The 25069-nt window shown below is 36.6% G+C and overlaps 4 protein-coding genes across 4 annotated transcripts; 3 read left to right on the top strand and 1 right to left on the bottom strand.

Moving 5' to 3' along the window:
• Positions 1 to 89: 89 nt before the first annotated feature.
• Positions 90 to 3513, bottom strand: LOC111782770 (phytosulfokine receptor 1). Its single transcript, XM_023663601.2, has one exon. It carries the CDS (start codon positions 3219 to 3221, stop codon positions 204 to 206), a length of 3018 nt encoding a protein of 1005 aa, XP_023519369.2. The 5' UTR covers positions 3222 to 3513; the 3' UTR covers positions 90 to 203.
• A 632-nt stretch (positions 3514 to 4145) lies between these two features.
• On the top strand, positions 4146 to 13174 carry LOC111803437 (protein TOM THREE HOMOLOG 1). The gene is made up of 10 exons (XM_023687844.2): positions 4146 to 4643; positions 5132 to 5222; positions 5337 to 5389; positions 5472 to 5564; positions 5651 to 5722; positions 8268 to 8386; positions 11492 to 11555; positions 11665 to 11718; positions 12325 to 12402; positions 12766 to 13174. The coding sequence occupies exons 1-10, from the start codon at positions 4482 to 4484 to the stop codon at positions 12856 to 12858; spliced, it is 879 nt and encodes a 292-aa protein (XP_023543612.1). The 5' UTR covers positions 4146 to 4481; the 3' UTR covers positions 12859 to 13174.
• Positions 13175 to 14109: 935 nt separating this feature from the next.
• Positions 14110 to 18330, top strand: LOC111803402 (zinc finger CCCH domain-containing protein 17). Its single transcript, XM_023687783.2, has 3 exons — positions 14110 to 14744; positions 15887 to 15997; positions 16155 to 18330. The coding sequence occupies exons 1-3, from the start codon at positions 14607 to 14609 to the stop codon at positions 18057 to 18059; spliced, it is 2154 nt and encodes a 717-aa protein (XP_023543551.2). The 5' UTR covers positions 14110 to 14606; the 3' UTR covers positions 18060 to 18330.
• Positions 18331 to 18618: 288 nt separating this feature from the next.
• On the top strand, positions 18619 to 23955 carry LOC111803416 (uncharacterized). Its single transcript, XM_087125011.1, has 9 exons — positions 18619 to 18763; positions 19825 to 20009; positions 20146 to 20207; positions 20712 to 20824; positions 20935 to 21037; positions 21245 to 21472; positions 21566 to 21784; positions 22348 to 22608; positions 23352 to 23955. Exons 2-9 carry the CDS (start codon positions 19904 to 19906, stop codon positions 23652 to 23654), a joined length of 1395 nt encoding a protein of 464 aa, XP_086981137.1. The 5' UTR covers positions 18619 to 18763; positions 19825 to 19903; the 3' UTR covers positions 23655 to 23955.
• The last annotated feature ends 1114 nt before the right edge of the window (positions 23956 to 25069 follow it).

Here is a 25069-nt window from a genome sequence, read left to right as displayed (position 1 = left end):
TTACATGAATATGATCCATCGTTAACCATATATTTGTCAATGCGAGCATAACCAAAGACAAAATTTTAAAATGTTAGAAATATAAGGACTTGTGTTAAAAATTCGTTTTATTAATCTAAAAAATGAAGCTTCGCATCTTCAATTGAATTAGTGTGTGGAGTGTATGTAGTAAACTAAAATGTGCCTAGAAAAGCTTGGGAGATTTAACTTACTGTATTGAGCCTAGAAACTAGCTGTTGTGTTGAAGGCCTCTCTTTAGGTACCTTACACAAGCAAAGGCATGCTATATCAAGAACTTCAGCCATTGCCGTCTCGTTCTTCTTGTCGTATATTAATGGATCGAACACCTCGCTTATTTTTCTGTCATTCCTCATCTCGAACACCCAAGAGACCAAATCTTGAAGTCCTTTTGACCTGCACATATCGATTGGCCTTTGACCGGTTAAAAGCTCTAACAGAACAACTCCAAAGCTGTACACGTCGCCTTTGTAGGTCGCAACCGAGGATTGTCCATACTCTGGTGGAATGTAGCCCAAGGTACCAACTAGATCGGTTGTTATGTGGGTAGCATTGGGAAGAATGAGTCTAGCAAGACCAAAATCAGCTAAATGAGCTTTAAAATTTTCGTCTAAAAGAATGTTACTCGACTTTATATCTCGATGGAGGATACAAGGTTCGCAGGATTGATGCAAATAGGCCAGCCCCTCGGCGCCCCCCCGAGCAATCTGCAGTCTAGTATCCCAGTCAAGGCAAGATGGGCCATCAGGTCTTTCATGTAACCAGTAATCTAAGCTACCATTCTCCATATAAGAAAAAATCAAAAGCCTTTCAGCTTTATACATACAATACCCCTGAAGAAGAACAAGATTTGGATGCTGTGCACGTGAAAGAGTTTCGATTTCTGCTCGAAATTCTCTGTCCATTTGACCACAGTCACCAGACAACCGCTTTATAGCGACCTTTCTACCGTCAGGAAGGTTGGCTTTGTAAACTAAACCAAAACCCCCACATCCGATGATATTTTCTTGATCGAAGTCATTCGTCGATTTCAAAATGTCCTCGAGTGAGAGACTTCCATTGTCATTGTTTTGAAACAAAACTACCAATCCTTCCTTGACTTCCTCCTCCAAGTCATTATCGTCAATGTTAGACACTTCGTGTTCAGGATCTCCAACTCTTCGTCGAGGTGCCCGAAGTATAAACACAACCACAAGAGTTACAAGAAACACGATTCCAAACACAATACCGATAACCATAAATATAATAGTCCATATAACCATTCTTGATTTGTGGGATGGTACTAGAGGATCTCGGTCAATTGATGCACATAATACGTCTTGAACGCAAAAATTGTTTCCTTCAAAGCTAGACTTCCCAAAGGTATGAAACTGGCCTCCTTTAAGAATCACCCCATGTAAATGATTGTATGCAACACTGAACTTGGACAAAAAATTGAGCTTTTGCAGTGAAGGTGGAATTATTCCTGAAAGATTATTGTGAGAAAGATCCAGAGTCTCTAAGCTAACCATCCCAGAGAGGCTGCTCGGAATTGACCCCGACAAGTTGTTGTTTTTCAGATCAAGAACTAGAAGCTCCTTAAGATTTCCAAACTCTGGCCAGATTGGCCCACTGAGATTGTTGAGGCTGAGATTCAAAGTGGGAGGAAATCTTGATAATTGATTGTACTGCAATCCAGTTCCATTTTTTTTCACAAACAGAGTAAAATCGGGTGAGGAAGGGTCATCAAGTGAGAAGTATCTATCAATGAAACTCTTTATTTCAGTCATCTGTTTCGGGATATATCCGGTGAATGAATTATTAGATAAATCCAAGTAAAACAAGAACGGAAACTCGCCGAACCAGGATGGAATATTTCCTCCAAGATAGTTCCATGACAAATCCAACAGCTGCAACTTGTTAGAACCTCTCAACCACTGGGGTATCATTCCCTTCAATCCGCAATTAGCAATTATAAAAACTTGGAGGCTCTTGAAATGCATGATAGGATCATCTCCCAACACTTCACCATGGAAGTTAAAGGTAAGAACCACAGTACTCAAATTCTGACAATGTTGCAAGACATTAAGCGCAGAGGAAACATTAACAATGCTCGTGTTCGTAAGTGATAAATATGATAGGCTCTGAAAATTCCTAAAGCTTTCGGGGATCTGACCGCCGAGCTTGTTCCTAGCAAGGTTTATACTACTCAGTTGGGTACAAAAGGGAAGATTGCTAGGTATAGATCCATGAAACCTATTAGTCCCTAAGTCAAGTGTAACCAGGCTTGTCATTGCTGAACAATTAAGATCAAGAGTTCCCCCTATTGAATTGTTCCTCAAATTTAGGACAGTGAGTGAAGGAGAGTTTGACAATGAATTGGGTATCTTCCCACTAAACCTATTTGACACAGCAACAAAGGAACTCAAATTCACAGAATCGTAAAAAACATCAGGAATTTCTCCAAAAAACTCATTAGATGACAAATCCAGCTGAGCAAGGCTTGTTAGATTCCCAACAACACTATTCAAAAAACCAGAAAGCTTGTTATTCTGAACAAAAAGATGGGTCAATTTTCTCAATCCAGAAACCTCATCAGGTATCCCACCCCTGATAAAATTTGATTCCACATGCAGTCTCTTCAAGGAAACACATTCAGCAAGTTGAAAAGGAATCGTACCAATGAACTTATTGAAACCAAGATTCAGAACCTCAATTCTAGAGGAGTTGACACAAACCCCAAGAGGAAGAACACCATTGAATGAATTATGAGAAACATTAAGAACCCGAAGGGAAGGAAGGTTTATGGTACCTGTAGAGATGCTCCCCAAGAACTGATTGAAACTGAGATCAAGAACTTCCAAGTAAGGGAGCTGAAACAGAGCAACGGGAATAAACCCAGTGAGGGAATTAGAGGACAGATTAAGAACTCTGAGGTGCTCCAATCTTGCTATTGAGTTCGGTAATGGACCCATGAGCTTCCTCCCATCAAGCTCCATCTTCACAACTCTTCCAGAGGAGTCGCAAGTGATGCCAATGCAAGTGCAGCATTTCGTCGAACAGTTGGTGAGCAATCCATCGATTCGAGAACTAAAAGTGCTATGGAAGTCATGCAAGGCCTTGGAGTCATTGGAATGACAAATTGTGGGGTTTGGGGAGGAGAAATGGAGATGAAGGAAGAAGGAGATGGGAAGAAGGACGGAGAAGAGGCTTTGAGGAGCCATTTGGGTGAATTGGATGAAGGGTTTGGGAGTTTGGGGGAAGGAGATAGAGATGGGAAATGGGGAATGGGCGTAGGAAGTGAGGAAGAAATGGCGTAACGTTGAAGCGCCATTGTCAAAGGTAGACGATGGTGGCAACAGTCAAATGGTTGATGGCTGTGCTCATCGTTGTCAAACGTAGAGCGTAGACCCGTTGTTAACGATGTTGATAGTTGAATGGGAGTGGATGGTGGCGGTCATCACCACGTGCCGTAGATTTCTTTTGCCATAAATTTTTTAATGGATGTAATACTTACCAAAAATAAATGACCATATATATATATATATTGTTAGCAACATACCATATATCATTCATCATTAAATGTAATTTAACTAAAATTACATTTAATTAATGTGTTATTTTGTAGTATTATTTTTATTTATCTTTAAGCCGGGGAATTAGAATGGTATGGTAACTCGTTATAGTTCTATTTAGCTCACATAAATTAAGGTTGTTAAATACGCTATATAGTATTCATTTATTTCAAAGTAAATATCATATTAGTTTTGTTGAGATTTAAGTTTTTCATTTTTTATGCTACAGTCACTTATTGGTGTTAATCAAATCTCTTGTGGATTGATTTAAATCTCGAGTTTTAAGATGATTTTTTTTTTTACTTTTTTATCTTGATTATCAAGGTTATTGATAGGAGCGTTAAAAGTGGTACGGGAAGAAAATTTAGAATTGTGTCGTCCCATTTTAAAAAAAAGAAAAATTTTATCGGCATTTTATACTTGAACTTGTATGAGGAACGGGTCGTTACAATAAATGTATTAGAAATATTTTATTTATTCTTAAAATAATACTTGCTAATTTCATATATATATATATATATAAATTAAAATTACCTTTATTAAAGATATTGGAGGGGAAAAAAACATTTTATGGAACGCATTTGGGCCAAGCTCATCCATAGCGGGAAAGAGAGAAATGTCTGTCGATTAGCGCATAATTTCCCATTTGGCTTCGGGGATCTCTAAATTTATCGCAAGACATCCTGTTTTTTCCCCGTTTTCGTGAACATACCGCAAGACAGCAAGAATATTTGCCCCAAAACGAAGAACGAAGATAATCAATCACTTACAAAAAGGATAAGCAAAGCCATTTGTCTCTACCGAAAAGGTCGGTTGATCGCTAAATTGTTTTGTTTTTTCATCGTTGAATTTGGTGGAGGAAGGACGATTCTCTAGACTTCGATTCCAGAAGAAAGGGGAGGAGGATTCATGGAGATTAGCAGCGTCGGCATGGATAATTCGGCGGTGACGGCGTTTTTGTTGACCGACGCAACCACTTGGTGGCAAGAAATAAACGATTCTCCCCTTTGGCAGGATCGTATCTTCTTAATCCTTGCTGCTCTCTATGGCGTCGTCGCCATCGTCGCTCTTGTACGCTCTTTCTCTCCGTTCTAATACCTTTCCCTTTCTGTATCTTTGTCTTGTGTTGTCAATCTCACTTTCGAGTTGAATTTAGGAGAATTGGGTTTGTTTTTACTCGATGGAATTTTGGATTATCACGGCGTCTCTTGCTGATGGTTTCATTAATTTTGTTGTTATATTGTCTTATTTGTTCCATTCCATATCTAATTCACCTGATTTTAATATCCTTATGGTTTATTATGGGGTTTTATTTAAGGAATTTAATGTTTCTGATAATCCCGTTTCCGAGCTGGGAAAAGAACGAAGAGCAGTTAAACACGGGGCTTTTGTTATCTTCCTCTTGTTCCTTTTTTGTTTCTTGAGAATAAAAAACTGAAGCGTGGGGGCTAACCGGTTTTAGGCAATTGAAAACCGATGGATGGGATGAAATTCGATTATACTAATCGTTTCTGGGTTTCTCAAAAGTTTGATGGTAGTGTGTTTATGCCTGGTTTTAGATTCAACTAGTCCGTATACAGTTGAGGGTGCCGGAGTATGGTTGGACCACGCAGAAGGTCTTCCATTTTCTCAATTTCTTGGTGAACGGAGGTTTATTTCATCCGTATTCTTCTTTTTTTTTTTTTTTTTTTTCACTAACTTTTTCTTTAAATCTTGCGAGTTCTGTGAATCTCTGGGCTAAGGAATGAATGTTTCTTACTGCAGCGCGAGCAGTCGTTTTTGTATTCCGTCGTGACGCTCAGAATTTGGAACCGCTGGTGTGGTTTGATTCTTAGATTATTGTTCTATGATTCTGTTTCCTATAACAAGTTTAATGTTTCGTTTGTTTGTCTTGAATAGATTCTCCGACATATCTTGCTTGACATGCCAAGCCTTGCCTTCTTCACAACTTATGCTCTATTGGTTTTGTTTTGGGCAGAGATTTACTACCAGGTGGACATTTTATTTTGGATTTGTAATGTTTCTTTTGCAAATATGATAAATCTTTCTGCATACACCTTACAAAAGACTTTTCTCAGGCACGTGCTGTATCGACTGATGGGTTGAGACCAACTTTCTTTACAGTAAATGCAGTTGTCTATGTAATTCAGGTGACACTCATTGCTATATCTAATGAAGATTGTCAAAATTGGAAGCGTTTATATATATTTTTTCTATTTTTTTGCAATGCTGAGAAGAAAAATAATCTTTGTGCAAGGTGTTTACTCTTCCAGAATTAATTATTGGTTAATTTTGTTCATCTCTTTCTTCCACATTTTTTTATTCACTAGTTTGTAGCCAGCATGTTTTTTTTAACAAGACTATAGTTAAAAAATAGGCTTAAATCCAAATCAAATATTTTCTCTCTTGTGGCACTAAGACCCTGACTTAGTCATTCTCTAAATAAAGGACTAAGGGGATTGTGCATGATAAAAATGCTCGCAATTCAAGGAAGCACACGCAAAGATTGGTTCAGACACCCTTTACCATTCTTTCTTCACTACCTATAAAGACAATATAAATATGAGACGAAATGGGCTGCTTGTATGTGCACAAGCTATCCTATTTATAGGAGAGCATCTCAACTTATTGTTACGCCCTCCACTTGTTTGTTTAAAGGCCTTCAACAAGCCAATTACCCACTACCAATGTTCTTACCTTACTTAAGTCTCATTGTGGTATTTGTAGTAACTGCCCATGACATGTTGATTTCACTCACCCAGTCCACGTGGTCTTGAATCACTAAATATGGGAGGCACCTAAATGTCGAAGGTTATATTTCTGCTATAAAAAAAACTATCCATAATTACCCCTTGCACCATGTTGGTGGGGTGTAACCCTTCGTAGCTACCACTAAGCCTATGCATATTTCGGTGGCCAATGTTTTGACGAAGCACTTTTGAACTTCAATTGGTATATTCTCATCACTGGCTTTTAGCATCTAAGCCTATGCTTATTTCGGTGGCCAATCTTGGCTTAGCATTTGGCTTTGTATCAAGTACCTAATTGCTGCATTATCAGTGTGTACTGCAACTCTAGCCCCAAACAAATACCTGCGTTTTTCAAATGCAAATACTACAGCCAATATCTCCTTCTCAGTAGTGGTGTAATTAACTTGATTTATTGTTCAGATCCTCAGTACCGATAGTACATAGGGTGCAAGATCATTCCCTTCTTTTGCCCCAACATTGCACCCACAACATGATTACTGACATCACACATTAGATCAAATGGTATCTCACAGTCAGTGTAGACATTATTGGTGTTGAGATTAATGTTGTTTTTCAGTGCTTGAAATGCTGTTGAACACTTAGTTTTCAGTGCTTGAAATGCTGTTAAACACTTATTCTCAAATTAAAATCTTCTGTTTGCTTCTAGCAAGTTGCACAATGGTTTTGCAATTTTTGAGAAGTTTTTAATGAACCTCTTGTAGAATTCTGCGTGTCCTACAAAACTTCTCATGTCCTATGAAACTTCTCACACTTGTTACAGAAATTGGGGATTCCAATCTTTCAAATAACTTCAACGTTAGCTCTATCCACTTCAATGCATATCTTAGATATTTTGTGCCCCAACACTGTTCCCTCGTTGGCCATGAAGTGATTTTTCCCCAATTCAATACCAGATTTATTTGCTCAAATCTCCTAGGCACTCTTCCTAGGTTGGTCAGGCAGTTCTCAAATGATTCCTGGAACAATAAGAAATCATCCACGAATACTTCTATGTAGGTTTCTATCATGTCTGCGAAGATCGCTAACATACACCTCTGAAAAGCTGTAGGGGTATTGCCCGATCCAGAGGGCATCCTTCAAAAAGCAAATATTTCATAAGGACATGTTGGCACTAGCATAAGCTCTCTTGGTACTCTTCATTTTCTTCCTTCTGAATTTCTCTCTTTCTTTCCGCAAATCAATTATCCTTTCCCAAGGTGGCTCTCTTCCTTCCACAAATCAGCTTGTCCTTTAAATAGACCTCTCTCCCATAAAATTCATGGCTGAGTGGATTATTTGTTTCCACCTGGATGGTTTTCCATTGGTCTGTGTGTCGAACATCTTGTTTGCTGATGTCATTAATACTCTGCGCGTGCAAGTTATGCAAAACTTGTCCAGTTAATGTTCCAGCAAGGTCATCCAACATCCATTATCTCTGCTTGCTTCAATGAACATTAGAACCAGTTACACAATTCTTTATCAAAATAACACAACATTGGCATAATATTTAGCTTTGGATACAATAGAATTTTGTCATAATCCAGTGTTAATTTAGCACAAGATTCCAAAGATTCAGAGTATGGACTAAAACAGTAAATGAATTCGTCTTTTTCATAAAAGAAATGTGGGTATTGGGGTGTTAGCTTCTGCTGGCATTTTCAAATAACAATATCAGCAATGCCGTTAAATTAATTCTTTCATTTGATTCGCAATACCAGTTATATTAATTACATAATCTAGCGAATACAACCGAGCATAATAAGTCCATGGGCTTGTTGGATGATAAGGCAGATCATTGACTCAATGTTTAACTAACTATATGCTGCATGGTTGTTGGCCGTCTTTTGTGTTCTGCCTACTACGTTGATCATTATCCTAGTTGATATCAACATGTTTCCCAATTAATATTGATTTTTTTCTAAAACTTTGATCGAAATACTTGCAGACTGTTTTGTGGCTGATATTGTGGTGGAATCCTGTTCATGTACTGGCCATCCTTTCTAAGATGTTCTTTGCCAGTGTCTCTTTGTTCGCTGCCCTTGGCTTTCTTATTTATGGGGGAAGGTAATATTAGTATCTGCTTTGTTTTCTCTGTTTCTTTATGATTTTAGATATATTTAAAGAATCCTTTTTTCAGTTGTGGAGAAGTAGGCAAAACACGTATATGTTTATTGCTCGTTTCATATATATCTGTACCTGTGAACATCCTGCACTTCTAAACGTGGCTTGTGTTTCTTTAATTGGGCAGTAATGTTGTTAATTGCTGCTTTAGTTTAAAGATTTATGTGCCAGATGTGGTATTTAGCTGAGGGAAGCTGCATAGGCTAGAGTAGAAATCTGTGAGATCCAATGCCCCAAGGGGGGTGTATTGTGAAATCCCACATTGGTTGGAGAGGAGAATGAAGCATTCCTTATAAGGGTTTGGAAACCTCTCCCTAGCAGACGCATTTTAGAAACCTTGAGAGGAAGCCCAAAAGGGAAAGCTCAAAGACGACAATATCTGCTAGCGGTGGGTTTAGAATGTTACAAAATCCATTTGCCTATAGATTTAATAATGGTGGAATATAAATTTTCTGCTCAGTGATCCCCAGTAAAGTTAATTCTTCCAGTTGTCGAAGAATTTCAGTTCTTTTGATGTTGCTCAACTGGTCATTGAGATTTGAGGTCTTGAGAGACTGACAACTCTTATAAATTCTGCAAAGTTAATGAAGACTTTAGACCTTGGTTATTCTTTTTTGGGTGCGTGTGAGAGATTAGAAACTATTTTATTCATGAAAAATGATATATGAATAGAACATAGGCCAAAGGAACAAGGCAGCCAGAACGAAGTTAAGACAAAAGGCTCCTGTCATATAGAAATTAATTCAGGAAACATTATTATGATTGGAACCAAGAACGGGGCGGAGGGATTGAAGGTTGAGCCATTCTTCAATTATCATCCCAGACCTCCTCTACATCTTAGGTATGAGCTGGTTAACTATTTTCTCCCTGGAACTCTCAGTTAAACTGTGGATGGAAAAAAACTTTCCCCTCAAAGTAGTTTCAAGGATGGGTCCGGTTGGGGTACATAATGTATTAATTTCTTTTGCCCCAGTCTCTACCTTAAAGTTATTTATATTTACAGCACAGGGCTTTTGGTTTAAGCTAATCATAAATAAGTTGGCATGCTCGATAAGATTTTATGAAATTAATATTTAAAAATGATGAATAAGTTAGAATTTTTTTTTCTCTATATTTTAACTTAAAACTTGTACATATCTATTAATATTTTAATTGTAAAACAGTAATTAAAAATATTTAAATTATTTAGCTATTTTAAAAACTCTTAAATACATGTCACATTAATACCTAAAACCTCATAAAATACAATAATCAAACATCCACAAGCCACTACCCGTCCCTAACCTATGTTACAAATTTCAAATGGACTTGATCTTCTTATGAATCCTAGAAAAAAGAATATTGAAAGTACACGAATTCTTCAATTGGCATTCAAACAAACATACATCAATCCATAATCATTCAAGCAAACATACAAGTTAACCAATATAATTACAAAAACTAAATTATTAAACCTCTAGCTCTATTAGATTTGCATAACAATAATTGGTCCAAAATGTCTAGCACCATGATTGAACATTAGGATAGGTCCTGAAAATTCAAAAACAATTAAATAATTAGTTTAAGGATGACTTGAAAAAAAAACTACCATGAAAATATTTTACTTACCATGAAAACTCTTGATCCAATAAGACTTATTTATGCACGGCCATGATGAAAGAAAATTATCTGGAAAAATAAGAGAGAATATAAAATGTGATATAGTAATACATAATAGATTGCAACAAATAGATAATAAAGAAGTTGGGTTACCTGTCTCAATTTTAGTCGAGCCTCTAATTCTTCAAGAAGCTTTGAAGGATGTCTAATAACACTTATTTGCCACCAATTTTGTGTACATATCAAAGTCTTTGATGTTTTAATCGTCAAATAATTCCTATAAGAATCAAGAATTCTTCCTTCCATATTAAATGTTGATACAGAAGCTACGGTAGACACCAAAATTCCCAAAACATCTTGGACAATCTTTTTTATAAAATTCGGTATTTAAAGTCATTCAGTTTCCATCCAGCCAAAACATCAAAATTATATTATATTCCTCACTCCGGTCAGAAAAATATTGATCCACATCATTCTTCAATTCAAATGATTTTTTCTTCCCTTGGACCACAATATACTAATACTGAACCACTTGCACTCAAGTTCACCCCACTAGAAGCTTTCATACTCATGGAAATAATACTTGATTCTGATAGTTGATAATCACTACGAGAACTTTGAGTCTCATCATATAACTTGTAAAAATCATACAAATGAACCAAATTTCTCCGGGTATTATCAATCATCTCTTTTAACCCTATCATTCTGATAAATATTTGAAAAGAAAAAAGGATACATAATTCAAATTCTAAGGGAACCAATTAACCCATCCCTAAATATCAACATATTGATTTGAGTTGATTTTGTCAATAAAATACTTGTCTTTATCTTCACATTTAAAGTTTTGATACTTAGAATAGAGTTCACATTCGTTCTTCAATCAATTAAAAGTTCTTGAGTATCTCTAAGTTCATGAATATAAGAATTAAAAGTCATGGAAGTGCTTCCTGTTCGAGTCGGGTTGAACTGACTAAAGAAACCACACCTCATGAAACTAACCAAATTTTAGGCTTTCCAAAAATTCAACCCAACTTTTATGGTTTAGGTTGGGTAGTTCAGGTTATTGAGTCATTTGAACACCTCTAAAACTAATGAAACTTAATTCAATGACTAATGAAATTATAACAATATGGTTTGTAACATTTTCAAAATTTTTGGAGTAATTTCCCTGAATGAAAGTTCAAGGTGCAAGTATTAACTTTTAGTTTAGGAGTGGTTTCTTTTTTGCCAAAAACTAACGAAGGATAACTTTTCTCATCATATGATAACCCTTTATGCAGATTCAACCATTTGATATTCAGTATTTTTTACTTATTATTATTATTTTTTTGGCTTTTCTCTTTCCGTAATTTTACTATGACATACGTGGCTGTCTGGCAAATTTGGAAATTTCCTGTATGTGAGATTACATGTAATTTGCTAATGGTTTCTTTAATCATCTTTGGGTAGATTGTTCTTGATGTTACAGCGCTTCCCTGTGGAATCCAAAGGAAGACGGAAGAAGTTGCAAGAGGTACTAACATTCAAAGATAAGGATGTTGTTATAGACATCTTTTTAGAAGTTCGAGTCTTTCTTTTCTGTAGTTTTTTCCCCTAATTTTTTCTCGTTTTGGGGGTGACAGGTCGGCTATGTGACGACTATATGTTTTTCATGTTTCCTAATCAGATGCATCATGGTAAGTTTACTTCTGTCAAATGTAGTTATGCAGTGCCAATAGGAGTGAGTGTATATAACCTTTCCGTTTCTTCTCACTGTTTAATATCACTGCGTTATAGCCATATTTCCTTATCGTTTTAGTATGTTACCTTGCAATCGGTTTCTGAAAGATGATTCTCACCTCGAAGAAGCATGAATAACCGAATTTTTTGAGTTATTTGTGACAAGTTTAAGTAGTTGGAAAACTAATTTGTGATGGACGTACTAAATATGATAATTAGATTTTGTTACTTGATGAGCATGAGAGTTTGCATAGAAAGATATTGTAATAAATAAGATATGAAGACAGTTAACTTAAGGATAGTTGTATCGACCGTTAGCAGTATATGTTCTTCTGTACCAGAAACACGGCCTGGCCCGGATATAACAAGGAACGGTTGATGCCTCCCACAAGGATTGAGGATAATTTAATAAAGTTAAATAGAAGGCTTATTATTATTTTCTTTTATTGATTCTCTTATTATTGTAATTATTACTACACTTTAAATAAACAGCGTATAGTTTTGCCATTCAATTGCTCTATATTCATCTTAATCCTGGCTTAATTTATTATCTTGTGATGTAGATGTGTTTTAATGCTTTTGATCAAGCTGCTGACCTCGACGTTTTGGATCATCCGGTTCTAAATTTTATATACTACATGGTAAATTCTGGATTGTGGATTTTGAATGCATTTTGTCTATGATATTTCACTTGTGGTTGTTTGTTTTACTGGAATCTTGTAATGTCTTGGGGTATTCTAATCAATATGACGAGTTTCCAGCAATCAGTTTGAGTATTAGTATGGTTATGCTCCTTGGGACTTCGTTAATTCTGTTAAGCTAAATTGATGTTAGTTCATCTTTTCATTAAAGTTTAAGCCTTACCCTTAAAGTTTATTCTTCCTTTAAATGATGTGGGGTTATTCTTTGTACAATTTATGTGATTCTTGTTTCATTGTATTTTCTACTTTTATCTTGTTCTGAAAAATGTGCCATGTCGTTTGCTCGTTTTTCCATCTCTGCAGTTGGTTGAGATTTTACCTTCTTCTCTGGTCCTCTTCATTCTGAGAAAGCTGCCCCCGAAACGAGGAATCACGCAGTACCATCCTATCCGTTAAGGGCCGATTAAGAACAAGAAAGTCGGACCAAGGGGTTTCAACAAGGTGTGTGCATAACAAAGTGAAAAGTTCGGAATGAGGTGCTGAGTTGAAGGCACCTGATCCCTAAAGAAACATGCCAGAGGCATTTTGAGTTCTGTGGGTTTTGTTATTCAAAGTTTAGGAAATTTGTTTGAATAGAATTCAACTGCTACAGACTGAAGTTATAGTGAGGATGGTGTTGGTGTTCCGTGTGATTTATCTAACCTTACTCACTGTATTTCTTGTGGTTGCCATTTTGGTTCAGTGACAAGAGATACAGTGACATTTCTAAACACATCCTGTATTTATAACCCGCTAACTGTTGCTGAATTCTGTATTGTTTTATTTATTTATTTCTGACAGAAGCCATTGGAGGAGGAATTCGAGCCTATTGACATCTTTAAACTCGGTTTTATTTATTTATTTCAACAATGGTAGAGTTTGAGTTTGAGTTTGAGGTTCGAAGCTTCCTAGGCAAGTGGTGCCTTGGATGTTGAGTTATTTTGATGTTGGTAGTCTGTAGAACTTGAAAGTAGAGATTGTTCATTTAGATTTTAGTACATTGACATCATAGAGAAATGATTTATTTTCTCACATAACATATTGTCTCGAGGAAAAGGGGCTTTTGTCTGGGGGTTACTCTACAAATAGGTGGTAGAGGTAGAAAAGTGTTCGTTTGAAAACACTGAACTCAAGTTTTTAAACCTCATGTAAGTGGCTATAAACGATTATGTCACCTGTGGGCGGGGGGCGTGGTCAAGAAGCAGCCAGCTAGCTGCCCCCTTCCATTCGACCTTTATTTGTTGTGTGAATTAGGTTTTAGAATGTATGGTCATTATTGGCGAATTGCAACAAGTCATGGTCGACCTTCCATTCGACCTTTATTTGTTGTGTGAATTAGGTTTTAGAATGTATGGTCATTATTGGCGAATTGCAATAAGTCATGGTCGAAGAGACTTTATTATCTTTTAAATCAGTTGAGATGGTGGGAAAAAAATGATTTTTATTTGTTTGTTGAAGGTTTTTTTTTTTTTTTTTTTTTTTTTTTTTTTTTGCGATTTAAAGGAATTTTGGAAATAGAAGAATGAAAAATACTTTTGATTAAAATATTGATATAAAATTCAAAAATAAATTATTAGGGCAAAAAATTGAAGATTAAAAAAAATGTAAACAAGCTTAAAAATTGATCCAACCACTCCAAAGATGGCGAGGTCTAATCAATCCTTGGGTTCCAAGAACCAGAGGGTTGCTGGTTCCCAACCAATACCCCAAACGGCCTATAAATGGCATCTCAACCAGTCCCCTCGGCCCTTTCCTTCTCCGAATTAGGGATTTAATTTTAGCCTTTTACCCAAATCCTCTGATACTCTCCTCTACTCACTTCTCTTCTCCAATATCTTCATCTCTCTCCTCCACCACCGCTCTCTTCCTCATGAATTTCTCCTTCCGATCACGCTTTTACACTCTCGCTCCTTTTAATCTTCACTAACAACACTTCCATCCGAGCTCCAGCGCGTTTTCCGCTTTTTTGTTGTTTTTTTTTTTTTTTTGGTGCGTATCTATTGAGCCCTTCAATCGCTGTCGCGGTTGGCTCTTTGGTTTTGTGGTCAGTTTTTGGGATCAGAATCGCTATTGGGATTTTGGGGATTATCGGGGTGTTGTTGGATCTGTGACCGAAGAGATCTCGTGGGGTTTTTCCTTTTTCCTTTTTATTTTTTTCGATCGCTATGGTAGGAGGAGGGCCTCAAGTTCTTGAACAGCCACAACAATCTCTGCCTCAACCCCTATCTGCTGCAGAAGAGGAGGCTGTTAAGAGGAATACCGATTGTGTTTACTTTCTTGCTTCGCCTTTGACGTGTAAAAAGGTTTTTGATTTTACTCTTTTTTTTTGTTTGATTTGAGCCCCTTTTTCCTTTTTTAAGTTGGAATTATTGGTTTCTTTTGGTGATTTTTCTCGTCTTTAATAAGATCTGTGTAGGTTAAGATCCTTGGATTCAGCTTCTAGTGAAAAATTAGGATTTAGAAAATTTTGTTTTCGAATGCACTTGACGTTTATTTCTCCTCAAGTCACTAGTGGTTTTACTTTAATTCGTGTATTAGCTCCTCAAGAAATTTTGTTGCCAGTTTCATAACTCTCCATAACGTAGGCTCAAATTGTGGCGTTGTTAGCCACTTAACATCATTGTGTGACTAACTTGGGGAAGGAAAACTGTTTGTTCTTGATTGATAGTCACGTGTGTGCAGATGTATGAAAACCTGTGCCTTGTGGTGAACCTCTGTTTCAGAGTTGGTACTCATTTATGATAATAATTGAATGCATGGCATTCAAATGTAAAGTATGACTGTCGTAGAATATTTCCTCAAGGTTTTTCATGTGCCCCAATTTACATGTTTCCAAATACTTGAGATTTTGTTCTGGAACAAGATGTTTACTAACGTTTTTAATTATTGATTAGATGTCTATCAGCTTTTAGAATCCTTATATATACATATCTCTGTACTTCTAGTGGACTCGAACTCATGGGATTTTCTCTTTTTCATTTTTCCTTCAGTATTTCGTAAATCCTAAATTGGAAACATCTGATCTGTGTAATCGGATTATATACAGTCATGAGTATGAAAAAGAATCTAATAACAGAGTTTTGTTCTCATCCCTGTTTAGAGTTTAACTGTTGTGCTCGTTGGCCTTTTAGTATGAGTTGACTGTTACAATAATTCACTTTTCCTTGCATTTAGATGGTCAATATAAATTTTTAACTAATTTGGTTCTACGTCCTAAAATTTATTTGGTTATACATCCTAAGAATCAAGACAGTTATTTGACATTTGTGTTGTAGTATGGGAACATCAGTGAGGAATGTGCTTGTTTCATGTATTGCCTGTTGAAAGTATGTTGTTGATACAAATATATATATATATATATATATATATATATATATATATATATATATATATATCATTGATGTTGAATTGTGTCAGTAATATCTTTCTACGTAATTTCCATCAGGGAAGTGAATGTGAGTATCGCCATAGTGAATATGCCCGGGTCAATCCTAGGGATTGCTGGTTCTGGTTGAACGGTAACTGCTTGAATCCAAAGTGTTCATTCCGACATCCAGTAAGTTTTATGTTCTTGCTTTGTAGCAACTGTTTTTGTTCTTTAGTAAATCTATCCTGATAGTTTTAGCGAAAACAATTAGGTACCTTTTCTTTCAAGCCCAAGTTCACTGATTTTCATCTCTCCCTCTATCTCTCTCGTCGCTGTTTTCTTTTAGCCTCTTGATGGCTTGGTAGGAACTCCTCATTCAACAACTCCGAGTTCTCAAATTCCCTCCCAAACTTCAGCAATTCCATCTGCCCCTGTGAACTCAAGTAAGCAAGCAGTCTCCTGCATTTTTTTTCAGAAGGGTCTATGTTTGAAAAGGGATCGATGTGCGTTCTTGCATGGGTCATCCCCTGTTCCAACGAACAAAGTCCCTCAGATGGCAACAAATGGCCAAGCTAGTGAACCACCAAGTGTGAAGAAAATTGCTGGGGGTACCCAGAGGAGCAATCAAGAACAGAAGAATCCTCAAGAAATTTTTTTGAAGTCAGTTGGTGATGCATCTGTTAAGCTTGCAATGAAAGACGAAGGTGTGCCGTCAAAGATTGGAAACATCAATGAGAAGAGCAGACCACCTGCAAAAGTGGCTGATGGTGGTTCAAGGTATAAGGCTACAAAATCTCTTCCAATTTTAAATGAGAGTTCATTAAGTAGGGGTAATCGTCTGCAACAGAGTCATGTAATTGATGATCATGGGTTACAGAATGGTAAGGATGCTGATGAGTTTTTGAAGGAGTCCTCTCCAGGTTTTGATGTTCTTGTTGATGATGAGCTGAGAGGCTCTGGTTATTATGGCAGTGAAGAACAATATGGGAGAACAAGAGGTCATGATGGAGCAAATATGATTTCCATGAATGATTATGACATCAGTCATTCTGCTGATTATAAGATGATGGCTAATGTTGATCATGATGTTTATAATGATGTAACTGACTATGATTATGACACTAGGAAGGGGCAGTATGGTTGGGACCAGCGTTGGACCTCGTCTGAGAAGCTGTCTTTGGGGTCTGCCCAGATGGAAAGGAGGCTCTCCCGAAAATCTATCAGTCCTGAACATGTTCAGAATGTGGATTTACGTCATCGTTTAAACAAGCAGAGAAGGGGAAATGGTTTAAGATCTGTGATCAATAATGAAAATGTTGCTAATCGCCCTGAAGAACGAAACTACCATGCTTCTAGGAGAGATTCTCACCCATCTCAAGAAAGCTCCATGAGTAACCGTCTCCGAGGTAGAATAAAGCTCCCAAGGATACCATCACCAGTTAGAGGTAGTAATGTGGGGCCAGAAAGAGATTTCAACCGGGGAAGACCCGGGGGAAGATTGTCACCAGGAAGGTCACTTTCCTTGTCTTATCAGGAAAGCAATAGAGATGAAATGAAAGGCAAGCTGGAAGTAGATTATAACAATGAGCGTAGAAATTTCAATGGTCTTAATTCTGGGAGGGATGGAATGGATGAAACATCTGACTTTGCTGCTCCAAAACGTCTGGCCGAGCTGAAAGGCGAAAAACACGTGGTTAGCAAGGAGAAGCAAACCCTTGGCAAAAGAAAAGGCTTCGATAACGATCAACCTGGAGTTGAACTGTCGTTTGAGGGACCAAAGTCTCTCAGTGAGATTCTTAGAAAGAAGAGACAAGTTAAATCAGCTGTTGATCTTCCTATGAATAATGCCGAAAGAGAAAGCAGTGAAAGATTAAAAGAACGCTCCAGTATTCCCTCCGTGGAGCAAGGTGGTCTGTCATCAACAAGCAAGCAAAAAGCAAATAGCCTTGAAGGAATCATGTCCGCTCCAGTTGAAACTTTTGGGAAAGAAGAGGAGAACATCAACGTAACTCATCGCAATTCTTCTCAGCCTATCCATTCGACCGACGATCACGTGATTGAAGCTTATGAAGAAACATTCGAAGACCCCGAGTACGAGGGAGATGATCTGAGAGATGGTGAATACGAGTACGAGGAAGTCGATGACAGAGAATACAATTACGAAGAAGGTGACAACGTAGTTCCTGAAGAAGAGTATATGGACGATGAAGACGGAGATGACTTTGCCAAGAAGATCGGCGTTATGTCATGATCACGATCACGATCACAAGAGGACTTGCGTGTGCTCTTGCTACGAACATTTTGTTAGAGGACTTGCGTGGTCAGTTCAAGAATGGGCATGTTTTATCTGGACCATTAGCATATTGGGATTCCTCTTGTATTCATTAGAACACTCCTTTATTAGTATTTGATCTGATTTGAGTTGAAACAAAGTAAAAGTATGTTGCAGATTGCAGTTGCAGAGAGTGTATGGTGTAGCGGTAGAAAATTAAATAAGAAAATTGATATCCTTTTTTTTTTTTTTAAGTAATTTTTACTCTTTCATTACTTACTTTTTCCTTAATTTTCAATAATTCCAAATTTATTATTATATAAAAATCTTTCACAAATATTAAATTCTACAACTAGTAGATTTAGGATTTAAATTAAAAAATTTAAAGATATAATTATGTTTGATAGCTTTCAATTCTATCGATTTCAATATAATCTTTTTAAAATATATATTTTTTTCAATTATTAACATTTAACTATTTTCTTTATTATTTTTAATTATTAGAAGAGTAATGTTAGCCCTCTTATGCAGCCCATTTCTGTGAGCCCAGCCCTAGCCTTTGTTAAACGCAAGCATCCTGTAATCTCTAATTCTCTCACGTCGGGGATCTCTCTCTCACTCTCTCATTCATCACTCGCCTCCGCCGGTAGCTTCTCTTTTAGACGCCGCCGCCGCCGCCGCCGGTAATCTCTCTCTTTCTCTATCTCTCAAAGCAGAGATTTTTCAGATTGAGTATCAGCAGGTCCGACGTCTAACAGTTGCTTGCTGCCATCTCTACTTTCTTGAAGTTTCGGCGTGCTTTTGAAGGATGGATTGTGTGTATACAAGCAGTTATTGTGTCTCGATGGATGAACCCCTTATATTGTTATTATTTTTTTAATTTCAAGAAATCGTAACTACGTACTTGTATCTTCTACTTTTGGCTGAAGTGATTTTTTTTGTATATGAGTTATGAAGTTATGTTCAAACGGATTGGACCGAACCAATCTAATTCTATTTTTCTTGAATTTTTAGGGGTTGGTTTGGTTTGGGTTTATAGCATTGTAAGGGTTTTTGGTTTAGAAGAATCTACCATTTGAAGGGTTGGGTCTAACTTATCACCCAATTCGACCCAATACGACCCACGAATAGCAAATATTGAAAAGAAAAAGAAAAAAAAAGGAAATAATATTCCCAACCTGACAGCCAATTTCGTGCCAGAAAAAACCTAATAGCCAATTTCTCTCGCCGGCAGTACCTTCGCCTTCCCCTTCCTTTCAAGCGCTACGTCAGACTGTCGCTCATTCTCCATAATCTCAGTTCGCGGGCGCAAGTTTGATCATTTTCGGTATTGTTTTGGCTGTAGTCAGATCCTTCATCTAAAATTCCCTAGCTTTTTCTTCTGTTTTTTTTTTTTTTGGGTGTATAAATTGTTTGATGGTGTATGGGTTATGATCCAGTATCACTGGCTACTTGTTTGATTAACAATTTTTGATTCGAAATTAGTTTTTTTATATTTTTTTTTTACCTTTTTTGTCAAGGGTTTAAGCTTATTATTATGATTTAGTATCATTTCCTTTGTATTTTATTAGTTTGAGTTTTCAAGTATGCAATTTTATTCAAGTTGTTTATTCTGATCTGGGGATACTACTTTTTTCAGTAGATGCTTTCTGTTTAGACCATTGTGTTTGTTAATTTTGTTATCTTGGTTGTGGACAGTGCTGATAATTGCATTTTTTTTTCTTTTGTTTTGGGTTGGAGGCAGATTAGTTTCTCTCTGGTTTAACTTCACAAATAACCAAGTAAGACATCCGAACTTGTTTGCACAGGGACATTCAGCCAAGATGTCGCGGAAGGGTTTGATGGAACAAGACTTAAAGAAATTGGATGTGACAAAGCTCCATCCACTTTCTCCTGAAGTTATATCTCGTCAGGCTACAATTAATATTGGTAACTTTTCTTTTGTTTATGATTCTTTTATCGCACATATTATCCCTGATTACACTGTATACTGGAAAATTATAGTCGTGGAGATCTTATTTTACTATTATAGTTGACTGTCCATTACTAAGTTCATCTTTTCCAGGTACTATTGGTCACGTGGCACATGGGAAGTCCACCGTTGTAAAAGCAATTTCAGGAGTCCAGGTGAATGTTTATTCCATCACTGATGGTTAATCTTGGTTTCTATTCTTTATAGTAACATTCTGACTTCCTTCTTTGGGTCGATTGTTGGTTGGATTTTAAGTTCCATAGAGGTGCCTCGGATTATCTTTTGTTGCAAAAACTTTTCTTGCCTTCTCTTTTCTCTTTCTGAACGATTAGAGTAGCAAGGTATGAATTTTTAAGGGGAACAAAATATCAAGCAAAGTATTCCATAAGCTTTCTGTTTCTTAATGATCAGTAAGGATGAAAAATGCCATTAGTAGTTTGTCTAACACCCAGGGCTTTTATATATTTCACAGTGGCTTCAATAACATGTAGTATTTGCATGGATGCATTATTCTGCACTGGATTTAGCTTACAGAAAGTAACAGAGATTTGAATTTATTTTCCATAAGAAATTTTTGTTCATATGAGTACAATTTCCCCAGGAAAACATTGTAACTTCTTCATTCTGATGTATCTATTCATGGAATGTCAAATCTGCAGACTGTACGTTTTAAGAATGAGCTGGAGCGTAACATTACCATTAAGCTGGGGTATGCCAATGCAAAGATATACAAATGTGAAGATGACAAGTGCCCTCGGCCTATGAGCTACAAGTGGGTGTTTCTTCAATTTTTATATGTTGCTAGCATACACAACATCTACTTGTACTTAAAAGGTCAATTGACTTCCAGTAGTTAATTAACATGCTCAACATGCTTTGTAGGGCGTATGGAAGTGGAAAGGAAGACAGTCCTTTATGTGATGTGCCTGGATTTGAAAATTGCAGAATGAAACTATTGCGACATGTATCCTTTGTCGACTGCCCGGTAAGTTGAATTATTGCATCTGTGTAGTTAAGTTAGTAATCTGATCCATACACATTTTGTGAACAGCAATTAGATAAGTTATGTCTTCTTATGAGTTTCATGGGTTTTTACTCCTTGATTTTGTTGTATGGCGGGTTATTCACCATTCATATACCACAAAGCTTATTTCTTCCCTTTTATCATAACATGTTTCATTTTTTTCCCTAGGGTCACGATATTCTTATGGCTACCATGCTTAACGGAGCAGCTATTATGGATGGAGCATTACTTCTGATTGCTGCCAATGAAAGCTGCCCTCAACCTCAAACTTCTGAGCACCTTGCTGCTGTTGAAATTATGCGCCTTCAACATATTATAATCCTCCAGAATAAAGTTGATCTTATTCAGGAAAATGTGGCAATCAATCAACATGAAGCTATTCAAAAATTTATTCAGGTTAGCTTTCCTTACTTTATTGTGTCAAGGTTTGATATTTTCATATGAACGATTTTCACTGTATTCATTTTGTCCTTTTAATGTCTTTGGTAGGGAACCGTTGCTGATGGTGCACCAGTAGTGCCAATTTCTGCTCAGCTCAAGTATAATATTGATGTTGTTTGCGAGTATATAGTGAAAAAAATTCCAATTCCAGAAAGGAACTTTGTCTCACCTCCTAATATGATCGTGATTCGTTCTTTTGATGTCAACAAACCCGGATTTGAAGTTGATGAGATCAAAGGTGGTGTGGCTGGTGGTAGCATATTACGGGTATACTTATTACTTTTTTTTGGAAAATACAATCATCAATTCATGTTGAAATTGTGATGGTATGAAGTATTTAAAGCCAGCATTCAGATGGTTGATATGCTGTAATAGTGCATTATGTGCTTGTTTATGATAAAGACAGTTACTGGAATATGGCCAGAACTGACAAATGTGATTTATCCTTTTCAATTACCATCTATCTTTTGGTTTTGGTGTAAAAAGTTGAAAAAGAGGTTTTTGACTTTGCATATAGGTGATCTTGTTCGATAAGTTGAGTTACCTGAAGTTAAGAACTTTGTCCAAGTTTGTGGATTGTTTTGAGTTATTAGTTTATGAGTTCAAGCAAACATGTAAAAAAGTAGTAAAAATATTTTGTTAGCTTTTTTTTTCTTTCGGTGGTTGGATGTTTCAATTTCATCCACCCTAAAATTTTCAGTTGAACCTGTTCTGGATAATGTCTTCTCAAGGAATTCATGTCACCACTTCACATTTTTAAACTCATTTTACCTTTAGAAAAATTGTCCACAGTTTTGATGGTGCAAATATTTAAAATGTGTTCTTTCCAGGGTGTTTTAAAGGTGAATCAATTTATTGAAGTTCGTCCGGGGATTGTTGTTAAGGATGAAAGTGGTAATATCAAGTGCACTCCAATATACTCAAGGATTGTTTCATTGTATGCGGAGCAAAATGAGCTGCAATTTGCAGTCCCTGGAGGTCTCATTGGGGTTGGCACAACTATGGATCCCACTTTGACTCGTGCTGACAGATTGGTCGGTCAGGTTCTTGGGGAAGTTGGTTCACTTCCTGATGTTTTTGTTGAGCTAGAGGTAATGTTCTTAACATTTGAATGTTCTCAACATTTGAATGTTCTCTCTTAGTTAATGGATGAAGACCTTGAGATTGCAACCCAAGACTACTCTAACATTCTTTCGCCCTCCCTACTTCTTCCCAGATTATCGTTTGCTTGTTTCTCTCCCCCTCTCTCTCTTTTTTTTTTTTTTTTTTTTTTTTGTTTTTTTTGGGGGGGGGGGGGGGGGGGGTGGAAATTATTTAAAGCAAGAATTTTTGGTATTTTTGTGCTCTTTTGGAAACAATCAGTGAGTATGTCATTTAGTCGATTTCTATTTTTGAGTTGTTTGGAGTATAATGTTGCATGCCTTAACCCAAAACCAACTGCATCCACTTTTAGGGGTGAAAATCCAAATGTTACTACATGCTTGCTTTTTCACAGTTCTATGTTGGATTTATAGAGGTTTTGAGAGACGTTGGGAGGAGGAGGTTTGGTCCAAGTTTAATGCTTCTCTTTAGGCAATAGTCTCCATACATTCTCCAAGAGATCGTTTGTGTATAATAGCTATCTGTTTGGCTCCTTTGATTGGGATACTGTTTTGCGATGAAAACTCAGTTTTCAATTAGAAAAAAAATGTCATCCCCAGTTTCTCTCGAGGCTGCTCTGATTTGCTAGCTTGGACATTATATGGAAATTTATGAATGATTTGGTCCCGAAAAAGTGAGGGACAATTGTCGATAAAAATTGTTCATTTTGAGTTGTCCTCCCTTGTATTTGCAGGTAAACTTTTTCCTTTTGCGGCGGCTCCTGGGTGTCAGGACAAAAGGATCAGAAAGGCAGGGAAAAGTATCAAAGCTAGCCAAGGGGGAGATTCTAATGTTGAACATAGGATCCATGTCTACGGGTGCTAGAGTACTTGCAGTAAAGAACGATTTAGCAAAACTGCAGCTTACTTCCCCTGTTTGCACCAGCAAGGGGGAGAAGATTGCTCTAAGTCGTCGGGTCGAGAAGCACTGGCGTCTTATTGGCTGGGGTCAAATTCAAGCTGGAAGTACTCTCGACGTCCCTCCCTGCCCCATTTGAGTTGTTTTTGGGAGAAAGGTAAGAATCAAGAGAAAAGCGAGTGAGAAGAGTAAAAATTGCAGAAGTTAGACAGTTTCTTGGAACCATTTTTGTTAGGTGGAAGAGAATACACCATCTGGTTTCTGATTGTTTATTACGTTGTCCTTTTCACAATTTTACCCGTCGAAGATGTCTTTCTGTTTTTTAATATCTAAGTTTGGGATCATGGATGTGACATGTGAGCTATTGGTTGGAATGAGTCTTAAAATGTACTTTGATTTCGTACTAAAATTGGCCTTATATTCAAGAACAAAATTCCTCAGCTCTTGATCATTTCTTCCTTTCTCTCCACTGCCTTCTCTTACTCTTCATTGTAGCTTCTTCAATTCCTTTTGTTCTCCCTATTGCCTTTATATTTGAGAATATGAGTGATTTTGTTGTTTGTTTGTGTGCAATTTCACCTATGAAATCTGCAAACTACCCTACTGATTATGAATCCCGAGTCGACATTTATGTCTCTCTTGAATTAACAAGAAGATAGAGTTGTTGTTCAAGTCTTGAAATCAAGGTGAGAACCTTCTCAAAATAATAGACTTACTAAATCACTACAAAACTTAGTATCATCTCTATAAATCACAAAAATTAGTATCATCTCTATAAATCAAATAACAAACACTTAATAGGTAGAGATTCGTAACTCATTTAAATTGCATATGATTATTTTGTTGTGAAATATTTACAGAGAGAATATATTTTATGGTTTAATTTTACATAAATTTCTGTATATGATACTTCTACTCGCATCACTCTCTGTTGTATGATTTGGATCAAATTATTTACGAGTACTACAAAGTCAGTTAGATCAATTGTGTTACTATAATAATTTATCCAATCTTATCTATATACTACAATTTTTTTAGGTTATTACTTAATATGATCGTCATGTGTAACGACTCATTTTTTTAGACTTTGAATCATGAACTGCTATGTAAACTCTAAGACCATAGTATAATGAAACATAGGTTAAGGCTCACTAAAAAGTCATACTTAATTCTAGGGTCTCATAACAATCCGTCCAAAATTTAATCAATGGCATAATAAAGCTTTCTAACCTCCCAAACCTCATAGTAGTCAATTCGACGAACTTTTGGATAACAAAAAGGTGAGCTGATCTGCTTTGATCTAGGAAAAAGGCCACTAAGCCATCAATTTGGTGTAGAAGATCATGTGACCTACACCTCGACCTTTACTTTTTGAACCTGAATCTACCCACATCTCTATATACTCGTAGCACTTCTATATGTATATGAAGAGAGATAGGCTTACATGTTCCAAGTTTCTCACAACAATAAAATTTTGCTATTTTAACTCCCAAAATGAAACATATTTATATAAAATAGAGAGTAACATAATAAATAACTTAGAGGTATTATCAA

Source organism: Cucurbita pepo, chromosome 1, assembly GCF_057944985.1.
Source record: "Cucurbita pepo subsp. pepo isolate OVF chromosome 1, ASM5794498v1, whole genome shotgun sequence".
Taxonomy (NCBI): Eukaryota; Viridiplantae; Streptophyta; class Magnoliopsida; order Cucurbitales; family Cucurbitaceae; genus Cucurbita; species Cucurbita pepo.
Note: the sequence above shows the minus strand (reverse complement) of the source record. Positions and strands in the feature narration are given on the sequence as shown.

Bases quoted from the DNA above. Each gene is read 5' to 3' on its own strand.
- LOC111782770 (XM_023663601.2), bottom strand. From the start codon at position 3,221: ATGGCTCCTCAAAGCCTCTTCTCCGTCCTTCTTCCCATCTCCTTCTTC.
- LOC111803437 (XM_023687844.2), top strand. From the start codon at position 4,482: ATGGAGATTAGCAGCGTCGGCATGGATAATTCGGCGGTGACGGCGTTT. The intron at 5,723-8,267 runs GTGACACTCATT...AAATACTTGCAG, and splicing joins CAGTTGTCTATGTAATTCAG to ACTGTTTTGTGGCTGATATT. The intron at 11,556-11,664 runs GTACTAACATTC...TGGGGGTGACAG, and splicing joins GACGGAAGAAGTTGCAAGAG to GTCGGCTATGTGACGACTAT.
- LOC111803402 (XM_023687783.2), top strand. From the start codon at position 14,607: ATGGTAGGAGGAGGGCCTCAAGTTCTTGAACAGCCACAACAATCTCTG. The intron at 14,745-15,886 runs GTTTTTGATTTT...AATTTCCATCAG, and splicing joins CGCCTTTGACGTGTAAAAAG to GGAAGTGAATGTGAGTATCG. The intron at 15,998-16,154 runs GTAAGTTTTATG...GTTTTCTTTTAG, and splicing joins AGTGTTCATTCCGACATCCA to CCTCTTGATGGCTTGGTAGG.
- LOC111803416 (XM_087125011.1), top strand. From the start codon at position 19,904: ATGTCGCGGAAGGGTTTGATGGAACAAGACTTAAAGAAATTGGATGTG. The intron at 21,473-21,565 runs GTTAGCTTTCCT...TGTCTTTGGTAG, and splicing joins CTATTCAAAAATTTATTCAG to GGAACCGTTGCTGATGGTGC. The intron at 21,785-22,347 runs GTATACTTATTA...TGTTCTTTCCAG, and splicing joins CTGGTGGTAGCATATTACGG to GGTGTTTTAAAGGTGAATCA.